Here is a 10,709-nt window from a genome sequence, read left to right as displayed (position 1 = left end):
CCCCAACACACCACCTTATCTATCCATCCACTCCCTCCCACACCACCTTACCTAGCTACCCATCCACCCCCCCACCTTATCTATCTATCCATCCCCATACACAGCCATCAATCTATCCAACCCCACTGCCTTACCTATCTATCCATCCCCGTACACAGCCATCTATCTACCCCATATCTGCCCCCTCACTCCCTACCAGTCAAAAGACCCTTGCAAATAGTCTATTACAGGGGTCTGAAATACGCAGCCCATGGAGTTATTTCCAGCGGCCCGCCATAGGTACTGACTCCACCAGCAGCCAATCTCCCCTCCGCCCCTGAGCGAGCCGCGTCCCCGCTGCTCCTCCTACCTCCCAGCGCTTCCCACCGCCAAACAGCTGTTTGGTGGTGCTTAGGACTTTCCAGGCGGGAGAGGGGAGGAGCAGGGCCGTGGCGTGCTCAGGGGAGGAGGCGGAGAAGAGGCGGGGCCAGGATTTGGGGAAAGGGTTGGAATAGGGACAGGGAGGGGGCGAAGTTCGGGCAGGGACTTTGGGGAAGGGGTCGGAATGGGGGCGGGGAAGGGGTGGGAAGAGGCGGGGCCTCATGGACTAGACGAGCAGTCTGAGGTATGAAGTTCAGCATGTCTGATTCTTTGCTGTGAGTAGCTGGGAAGAATGTTTGTTAAAAGTGGCAACGTATTTTGTATGAATAATTACTTTAAAAAGTTCCTGCCACTGCAGCTATGTTGATAGACTGTTGATGATCTACACTATCAGGGTTACTGACCACAGCAATAGTTACAGGTGTTTTTTTATTAAAATCCCTCTTCGCATGATGCGGCCCTCGGGCCAATATACTAGTCCTCATGTGGCCCGCCTGGTAATTTGCGTTTGAGATCCCTGGTCTGTTACAACCCCGCGTTCTCACCATTCCAACCCTAAGTCATTCACACCGATGCTGCTATGAAGTTTTTCAGGGCCCTTGCAGTAAAGCAGAGACCGGCGCATTGGCGTCGCACCTAAGACGGCGTCTGTGCGACTCCCCCCAGAGCAGCTCAGCAGGTAAACGCAACTCCCCTCCGCCCGCCCGGCTCCGTCCGTGGAAGAGCTCCCTGTGACCCAAATCACGGGTCCTGCTCGCAGATCCGGGGGTTGGGTCAAGCCGAGAGCAGCCTCGCGTGGTCCCACAACATCAAGGTTTCTGTGGGAGAGTTCCCCTTAATGCTGGTGCGGCTGATCTGGGCCATTCTGAGCTCCTTCGCTGTAGACCTGCACATCTGAACCTCGTCTGAAAAATGAGCAGCCCCACCCCGTGCTGCAGCTCAAGCAGATGTTATGGGTCTGGGGAAGGTCTCCAACCTGCCTTGCGCAGGAGATCAGGCTACATGACCACAATCATCTCTAAGGCCAGCATATCCTCCCACGCAGGCTCCTGGCTTCCCCTTACCTCTGCCTGCGATGGAGGAGGAAAGGGAACTGGTTAGAGAAGCAGGGTAGGTCAGGGTGGGTGTGGTTCCCCTTCCCCCTCCCCAATTCCTGTCGCGGTTGAGATGTCCAGGCAGCTGAGGATGGGGGAGGGAAGGCTGAGAGACTGTTTCCCTTCCCCCAACTCCAGGAGAAGGCAGTTTGGGGGCATTTGACCCACTGTTCTGAGCAGGGTTTACTGAGCGAAGGATTCTGGTGGGGGGAGTTCACAGAGCTGGGAGGTGTCGGGGTGGGGCGGGGCCTTGCAGGGGTGGATTACCGCACGGGCCCAGGGGACCCATGCCCAGGGGCTCCAGCCAATTTGGGGGCCACAGAAAAATCTCCTCCACCCCTCCCGCCGTGGCCCTAGGGCTGGAGGAATTGGGGTACAGAGCTTCGCTGGTCGCAGCCCCGCAGTGAGGGGAAGGGGCAAAAAGGAGCAAGCAGGGGCAGGGGCAGGACAGAATGGAGTGGGGCCACAGGGAACGGGAGGAACAAGTCGGGGCCAGGCATGGAATGGGGGCAGGGGCGTGGAGGAAGGGGTGGGGCTGTGGGTGGAGCTGCAGGCAGAAGGGGCGGGATGAGGGCGGGATGGGGGTGGGACCGCAGACGGAAGGGGTGGGGCAGGGCCACAGTTCTGGCGCCAGGGCCTCCCCACTTGCTCTGGCCAAGGGCCCCAGGAGATCTTAATTCGCATCTGGGTCCCTGTCACCCTTTCCCCCCCACCAAGATCTGCCGGTGCCCCTCAGTCCCGACCCACAGCCTCCTGCTGTCCCAGCCCTGGGCTCTCCTCACCCCACGGCTCAGCCAGCGCCCTTCACTCCTGACTCACCGCCTCTGCGAGCCCAGCCCTGGGGTCCCCCCATCCCACAGCTCCGCTGGTGCCCCTCGATCTGGACCCGCAACCCCCCAGCTCTTCCAATTCTGGCTTTTCTCTCAGCAGATGAAATTCTACGTGAGAGAAAAGTCCCTGGTCACCATATTTAGCCGGGAGGCTTCAAAACCATTTGCCCAGTTTTGCTGAGTCTTTAGTCTCAGTAAATTTCTCTCTTTACATTTCCCCTTCCAGGGCCCCCCGGGTGCAGACTGTGTCCCCTGAACTGGCTGCTGCATGGGGACAAGTGCTACTGGCTTTCCAAAGAGAGCAAAAACTGGAACGAGAGTCGTGAGGACTGCTCAGCGAAGAGCTCTCGAATGCTCGTGATCCAGGACCAGCGTGCGATGGTAAAATCAATATCAGGGCATGGGAACTTCAGCTGAAGAGATGTGGAGCTTGACCTATCAAAACGCAGTGCTCTTCTAACCCCCACCCCTCCCACTGCTGTAGTATCTGACCACCTCCCACTCTTTAATCTCAACACCCCGTGAGATGGGGCAGTATCAGCCCTGATAGACAGATGGGCAATTCCCTTTGTGCCCCGGTTTCGCCATTGTACATCTGGGGAAACTGAGGCACCAAGGGACTTGCCCTCAAATCACTCAGTGAGTCTGTGGGAGAACAGGGAATAGAACCCAGATGTCCTGAGTCATAGTGAGTGTCCTAACCCCTGGACTGGATAGGCGATCACCTCACTTGAGTCACTCACGTTATGGTAATCGGTTATTCTGGAGTCACGTTGGCAGCTCAATCAGCCCAAGGCCTGGGCTGTAACGTTAGACTCGCCAAGGCCCAGCTGGTTCCCCCCAGTGGGAGAAGAGTTCTCTGGAGGATGGAAACACCCACAGGAGACCCTAGAATCATTCCATTGCAGAAGATTAGGGCGGAGGAGGGAGTGTAAAAACAACCGCCACGGGAAACCAGCGGTGGGCTTAAGATACCTGTACGGTGCACTTGAAAACAGTGAAATCCCACTGCCCATTTTCTGATAATCCTGAGCATAAATGAAGGCCCACATCCACAAAGGTGTATGCAGAGATGTAAATCCCTTTGTGCATGTACTGTTTACAAAAGTCCCACTCCAAATGTCACAGGGGTGTAGTTGGAAGAGTTTAACAGCTACAATTCAGTGCCACAACTGTGTCTATTCACTCATTACAAAATATATACACATAGCTCCAGAATCCAGGGTCCTGCACGTCACATACTCTGCTTTCTTTTGGGCACAGAACTTCAAAACTTCAGGTTGAATCCTTGAAGGTCATTTTGACTCCGTATATCGGGGTGGGCAAATTAAGGCCCGAGGGCCGCATTCGGTTTTCCAGCTGTTTTAATTCGACCCTCAAGCTCCTGCCAGGGAGCAGGGTCGGGGGGCTTGCCCCGCTCCATGCGGCTCCTGGAAGCAGCATGTCCCCTCTCCGGCTCCTAGGCATAGGGGCAGCCAGGGGGCTCTGCACGTTGCCCCCACCCCAAGCGCAGTCCCTGCAGCTCCCATTGGCCAGGAACCATGGCCAATGGGAGCTGCAGGGGCGGCGCCTGCGGATGGGGCAGTGCGGAGAGCTGCCTGGCCGGAGGAGGGGACATGCCGCTGCTTCTGGGTGCTGCTTGAGGTAAGCGCCGCCCGGAGCCTGCACCCCTGACCCCCTCTCGCGCCCCAACGCCCCTGCCCCAGCCCTGATCCCCCTCCCATCCTCCAAACCCCTCGGTCCCAGCCCGGAGCATCCTCCTGCACCCCAAACCCCTCATCCTCAACCCCACCCCAGAGCCCGCACACCCAGCCAGAGTCCCCCCACACACCCCAACCCCCAATTTTGTGAGCATTCATGGCCCACCATATAATTTCCATACCTAGATGTGGCCCTCGGGCCAAAAAGTTTGCCCACCCCTGCCGTATATCTATTTATTTCAAATCAACTGAAGGAGCCTAAATTCTTTCAAGGCTCTGGACCATAGTGAAATACGGGCAGTTACATTTATTGGTATGCCTGGCCTACACTTTACAGGAATTCATAAAAACCCTCACAGAGGGGAAATACCCAGTTTGGATTGGACTGCACCTGACCACCTCCAAGGGAAACTGGACGTGGGTGGATGGTTCCCTGTTAAATCAAACAGGGTGAGTATTTCCTGTTTTGAATTTAAGTCTGCAATCACCTTGTAACTTGATCATTCTGGCTGTTTGTGGGGCCAAATGCAAAGTTCTGCTGGGCTGGCACTCGCAGGTCACTTTCACCCCAGGCTTCACATAGTAAGGGCCGTATTTTCAAGGTGAGAAAAGAGTGATCGCAGCATCTCCAGCTAGAACGGCGGTCTCACTCCATGCACCCTGCAATGTCGTCCACTGACCCTCATCTCATTGTTCCCTTGTACTCCCCAGTCTGTCTCCCTCTGTTCTTATACTTAGGTTGGAAGCTCTTTGGGGAAGGGCTATCTTTTTATTCTGTGTTTGTACAGCTCCTAGCGCACCGAGGTCTTGCTCCAGAGCTGGAGCTCATGGATATAGGCGCCAACTCCATGGGGGCTCCAGAGCTGAGCACCCACAGGGAAAAATTGGTGGGTGCTCTGCACCTACCAGCAGCTAGGCTCCCCCCCTGGCCCCAGCTCACTTCCGCCTCTAAGCGCCGTCCCCACTTCTCCTCCCCGTGCTTGCTGCTGCGAAACAGCTGTTTTGTGGTCTAACAAGCTGTGGGAGGGAAGAGTGAGAACACAGCTCGCTCAGGGGAAGAGGCGGGGCCGGGGCGGGGATTTGGGGAAGGAGTCCAATAGGGGCAGTGAGGGGGCAGAGAAGTTAGCGCCAATGCTCATAGGTGCTCCTGTAATACACCTAGTAACTAACATATAGCGCCTCGTACAATGGGATCCTGGCTCCCAGGCACTACAGTGATAGTAATTCTCCCTCACGCTCCCTGCTTAAAGAGCGAAAAACTCTTGCAACCTACCAAAAAAAAAAAAAAAAAAAGGCAGAGAGATTGAGGCTCTGTTAAGCGAGGCCCAGTTTGGCTGATGGGAGACACTGTACAGAAGCCAAGTACACAGTTTATAATTCATCTGGTGGACTCGGGGAGCCGATGACAGCTAGAGGGAACAAAGCTGTGGAGGAGAGATTAATTCTGGGTGTGTGTGTTTCACCTGAGCCCAGCAGAGTGGGGGGGGGTAAGTAATTCAGTAGCCATTGCCGCCTTCTCCCACCCTCCTGGCAGTTTTGCAGAGATCCCCGTCCACCGAGATTCTAGTCTGAGGAGGCTCTTGCGTAACGGTGACAGAGCCTGGTCATTGGCGGGCGGGATCGAACCTGGGACCTCTGAAGCTTAGTGCATGACAATCTACTGCAGGGCTAGGCTATAGGCGGACTGCGAGCCAAAGCTGGACCTCCAGATGCTTTTGAACAGACCCCAAAATCTTTTTATTTACTTATTGTGGTGTGAAAAATGTCTCTCTGGAGTCTGGACCTTGGCTAGGCTTTGACCAAGAAATTTGGATCTTGGCAAAAAATAACCGACTAGCCCCCTGCTCTGCTGCATGAGCTAAAAGTGAGGCTGTAGCAGACCCGTTAACCTCTAGGCCACTAGAGGGGGACAGAACACAACCCCTAGCAGGCCTGGGTTACACTTGCAGCCACCCTTTTCCCCCCCAGTGTCTCTGCACGTTCCTGCCGTGCATGAAGCAACGCGACTAACCCACATCACAGGTGGTTTGTTTCTCTCTCATTCTCCTACCAGCTCCTTTCACGCTCAGTGAGGTATCTGAACCCTGCAGGGGGAAAAAACATCAAGTGCTAATAAACAACAAACAAGTGCTGCTCTAGGAGCTAGGTCAGGGGTGGCCAACCTGTGGCTCCGGAGCTACATGCGGCTCTTCAGAAGTTAATATGCGGCTCCTTGTATAGGCACCGACTCACTGCTCAACCCCTGGCTCTGCCACAGGCCCTGCCCCCACTCCACCCCTTCCCACCCCCACCTCTGAGCCTGCCGTGCCCTCACTTCTCCCCCCCTCCCCGAGCCTCCTGCACGCCACGAAACAGCTGATCGGGAGGTGCAGGGGAGGGAGGGGGAGATGCTGATTGGTGGGGCTACCAGTGGGCGGGAGGTGCTGGGAGAGAGGCAGGGGAGCTGATGGGGGGCTGCTGCCGTATTACTGTGGCTCTTTGGCAATGTACATTGGTAGATTTTGGCTGCTTCTCAGGCTCAGGTTGGCCACCCCGAGCTAGGTGATAGATCTAGACTCCACTGGTGACTTTCTCTGTTTTTCTGCAGGGTCTCACTATCGGCCCCTGACACTGGAAACAGCTGTGGGGTGTGGAAGGAGAATCAGATTCGTGGTGAAATCTGCAGTGGTACCTTTAAATGGATTTGCCAGAGAGAAGCTGTCCTGATATAAATGGCATTAACGGATCCCCTATTTGATTAAGGGACACACAGGCCTAAGGTTCAGGCTTTGGGTAAAGCTCTCAAAGGTGGAGGGCCGTCGCTGGGCCTGGGAAAACGCCACCTTCCGCTCTGTCAGTGCTGGGACGCTTTAGAAATACACAAGAGAAAGAGCGCCCCCCAGGGGCACGTGTAAGCACAGAATGAACTTGTCTGCATGCGAACGCACATAGTAAGGGAACACACACAGAGCCGCACTTCGCAGGCCATGGCTGTAAGAGGACAGAGCTTCACGAACACGGCCTCAGAGTGTTGATTAATTATTTTAATTACAAGTGCAAGTAATCAGAGTTAGATACATTAAATCTATACAATAATCCCTGTATTGAGTTTGTACCACTGATTAGTATATTAGCTCCCCCCCCTTTTAATCTTTGCAGTGGCTGTTTCCCACTGGGATAGTCTGGAGGAGTCACCCAGCTAGTCTCAAATACAATTTGCTTCTGACTCACCTTTCTCCCAGCGCTGGTCTCCGCTCTAACTACACAGCAGAAGATTAGGATGCTCTGCAGCAAACCTAGACATTGCAATGTCTACTCCGGCCCATCAGAGGGCGCTAGGCCAGGGAAAAAAATAAAAATAAACCAATACATAAAAGGAAAATCAACAACAACACCACAGACTAGAACTAGCTGGAAAAGCAGCATTTTGTCCTGCAAAAGTTTCCACAGGAAAAAAAAAAAATCCCAAACATTTTTAAACATCCTAATGGAACAATTTAAGGGCAAAACTTCTTGCCCCGCTCACATGTTTTTACTCGTTCCCAATTTCTTCCACTTTGGAGACAGTGAGTGAGAAAGGATTTGTAGGAGGGTCGTTTTTTTAAGGAACACTTTCACTTTTAAATGTTCATCTAACACAAGGTATTACTTTCAGAAATGCTCTTGCTGTTTTCCACCTGGCAAAAGTTGGAAGGCAGCCAGAAAGTGGAGAGATGAAACAAACAAAACAAAACAGCACAATTTCAAAAGATTTACAAAATTCTGAAAACCGCTGGGGTTTCCCCCCTGAAATTATATTGGAAAAAAAACCTTCAGAAAACTAAAATATGAAGGTCATTGAAAATGAAATTTCTGGAAAAAAAAAAAAAAGTTAATGTTCAATTAAATCCTGTTTTCTGACAAACTTTTCATTAGAAAATTTCCAGTTGTCTCCAAGTTAGAATGAGGGAAGACAAACTGATAAAACAAGAGGTTCCTTCTAGCCTTAAACTCTATGATTATGAGCAAATTAAAACAGAAGGAAAAAAATACAAGGTTTTTTTTTTTTTTTTTTTTTTACTGTTAGCTTATAGGACTGACAAAGTCATAACAAACTTTATAAAACAAAAGAAGTAAACAACAAATAATTAAATAGGTGAACAGTGAACACTCCTTGGCATCACACGATTAATTTTTTGTTAGTTGTGAGACTTTATACATTTCAATTATTTAGATTCAGCTGCTATGGTTTGGACAGATGATTCAGCTAGAAAATACCCAGCCATATCAAACAAGGGGAAAATACGCATCTTGTCCTCCACAAAAGTACTTGTAACTTAGCTGGCAAGTGAGTCCCAGGGGAATTAAACTCTTAAACAACATTTGCAAATGAACCTTAAAGCATCTAAAGACTCTTAAGTCTTAAGAGTTTTACACACACATTGATCTTTGTCCTTATCTAAGTTTCTATAGCAAAGTCAGGAAACCAACCCGCTTACCCTGAATCAGATTTTGCGGTTCGTTTTGCTCACTGATTAAAAACTTGATCACAGGGAAAGTCAAGTGCAATCGAAAGGGTTCTACATACCTCAGCTTCTCGGCCTCGAACTCGCCTTGAAAGATAACTCAGTGAGATTAAAAGGCATCCGCTCTGCCTATGAGTTTGTAAGCAAATTCTTGTGGGTGGGATGCAATGGTGACAGCAACTCACAATTCCCCATTGCTAGTACAGAGTACACAACCCGATGCCTTCTCACAAAGTAAACCCCTCTCCTGGGCAGCTCCACAGCTTCTTCACAGGGCGCCAGCGCCTCTGTAACTTTTCTGCTAGCACACCTAGCTAGTTATCAACTTCTGGCTTTCACGCATGCTTGGCCTTCCCTTTCCAGTCTCAATAAGCCCAGCAAGGCCTTAACACTCTCAAACATACAGACATTTCGATTTCCATTTGAACCTGCGCCTCATTTCTGGCCCTCCTTAATTACCTTCTTGGCTCCACAACGGAGACTCTCCAGCAAAGATGCAGCTACCACATTTTGATCTGGGAGACAACACAACACAGTCCATGCAAGAGGCATCGCTAGAAGCCTCAACAAAGGGCCCATTGGGGCGTTCGGATCCCGGTCCCATTTAGCCTTAACTCACAACTTTGTTGCTCAGGGTTGGGAGACAGCATGAGCGAACAGAGCGTGGTTCTGCAACAGTCGAAGAAAACCCACAGCCTGGCTGCTTGTCTCTTGCCGCAGCTTCCTTCCTTCGGGAGGATGTTGTGTGAGGCTGCCTCTGTGGATTTTCTTAGCCTATTGCTGTTTAAGATTGTCTCAATCATAGGCGCCGACTTCCCCTCTGCCCGGTTCTACCCTCCCTGTCCCCGCCCCTGCCCCACCCCCATTCCACTCCTCCCCCAAAGTCCCCACCCCATCCCACCCCTTCCCGCCCCCATTCTAACCCCTTCCCCCAAGTTCCTGACCCTGCCTCTTCTCCGCCGCCTCCCCTGAGTGCGCCGCATCCCCGCTCCTCCCCCTCCCTCCCGGAAAGCCCTAAGCGCCGCCAAACAGCTGTTAGGCGGCGGGTGGGAAGTGCTGGGAGAGAGGGGGAGGAGGGGGGACGCGGCGCGCTTAGGTGGGGGGGAGCTTGGCTGCCGGTGGGTGCGGAGCACCCGCTAATTTTTCCCCGTGGGTGCTCCAGCCCCCGAGCACCCATGGAGTCGGCGCCTGTGGTCTCAATCCGTCTTCAAGCAGTGCTGCCTTCCTGCTCAGCCGGCACAGCCGAGCTGAGGGTATGTCCACATTGCAATCACAGGGTTTGGTGGCCATTAATGCAGATATACAACATACACATGCTAATTTTAATCTAGCTAGTACTGGAGCAATGATGCTGCAGCAGCACAGGCTGGAACCTGGGCGACTAGCCCAGTGCTACTGCACCTTCATTGCTTTAATCACGTACCCCCATTGCAGTGTAGACGCACCCTGACAGACAACAGCAGGGGAAGCTGGGAAGGGGTTTTAATCCATGTCTATAGTATGGGGACATGGCAGCAGACTACGTTGGCATAACCCCAGAGCAGACACATCCTACAGTGTGGGGAAGGGGGTTTCCCATCACTGTAGGAACACCGCCTTCCCAGTGACGGTAGCTAGCTTAATTTAGCTGTGTCTACACTGGGGGTTACGTCGGCCTAACTACAGCATTCAGGAGTGAGTTTAACTAAGACCTGGTCTATACTTAAAACAACCAGGACAAAGAGGGCTATACAGGGGCCACAATAAAGAGCAGGTTAGAAAAGAGGCTTATTTACAACAACAAAAATCTGTCAAACTCGATTGAGGATCTTATTGAGCGATGTTTGGAGCGTCATGCAGCTGGGCCCTGAGGCGTTTTCCCAACTTCGCCCTTCAGTCCCCCGGCATCGCGTCCTCTCGTCGCATCCCGTCAGGTGTGCTGCAGAGCCAGTAGCGCTTCGTGGAGCACCACGACGAAGTGGCAAAGTCATCGCTCAGGTACGCGCAGTCGCCTTCTCCCCTTACCGTAAACCTGCGACAGAGACACCCTGGCGATAAGCGTCGGGCCGGGGCCGGGCATGTGCCCCGTCACACGGGCCCATCCAGTGAAACCCCTCGGGATCGCCTGCTTCCTGCACCAATAATTCCACTCAAACTCTTCCTGGCAAGAGGGGTGGGGAAGAAGAGACTAAAAGGTTGATCTCCTGTAGGATTAAGGAACGGTCTTCTGTCCACACTGGCAATGCAAGACACCTAACTCTT

At 52.6% G+C, this 10,709-nt stretch overlaps 2 protein-coding genes across 2 annotated transcripts in view; one reads left to right on the top strand and one right to left on the bottom strand.

The window, feature by feature from the left end:
• Positions 1 to 6,695, top strand: part of LOC113407747 (killer cell lectin-like receptor subfamily F member 1) — a 20,777-nt gene extending 14,082 nt beyond the window's left edge. The window contains exons 3-5 of the mRNA XM_029912855.1: positions 2,511 to 2,665; positions 4,322 to 4,434; positions 6,572 to 6,695. Coding sequence (XP_029768715.1) covers positions 2,511 to 2,665; positions 4,322 to 4,434; positions 6,572 to 6,695 — 392 coding nt within the window. The remainder of the gene's footprint in view (positions 1 to 2,510; positions 2,666 to 4,321; positions 4,435 to 6,571) is intronic.
• Positions 6,696 to 9,654: 2,959 nt separating this feature from the next.
• LOC112114924 (C-type lectin domain family 2 member B-like) overlaps positions 9,655 to 10,709 on the bottom strand; it is a 50,967-nt gene continuing 49,912 nt past the window's right edge. The window contains exon 5 of the mRNA XM_024211841.3: positions 9,655 to 10,479. Coding sequence (XP_024067609.2) covers positions 10,341 to 10,479 — 139 coding nt within the window. The 3' untranslated portion in view covers positions 9,655 to 10,340. The remainder of the gene's footprint in view (positions 10,480 to 10,709) is intronic.

The sequence above is a fragment of the Terrapene carolina genome, unplaced genomic scaffold, assembly GCF_002925995.2.
Source record: "Terrapene carolina triunguis isolate 2854851 unplaced genomic scaffold, T_m_triunguis-2.0 Scaffold287, whole genome shotgun sequence".
Classification (NCBI taxonomy): Eukaryota; Metazoa; Chordata; order Testudines; family Emydidae; genus Terrapene; species Terrapene triunguis.
The sequence above is the reverse complement of the archived record's forward strand: the minus strand, read 5'-3'. Positions and strand labels throughout refer to the sequence as shown.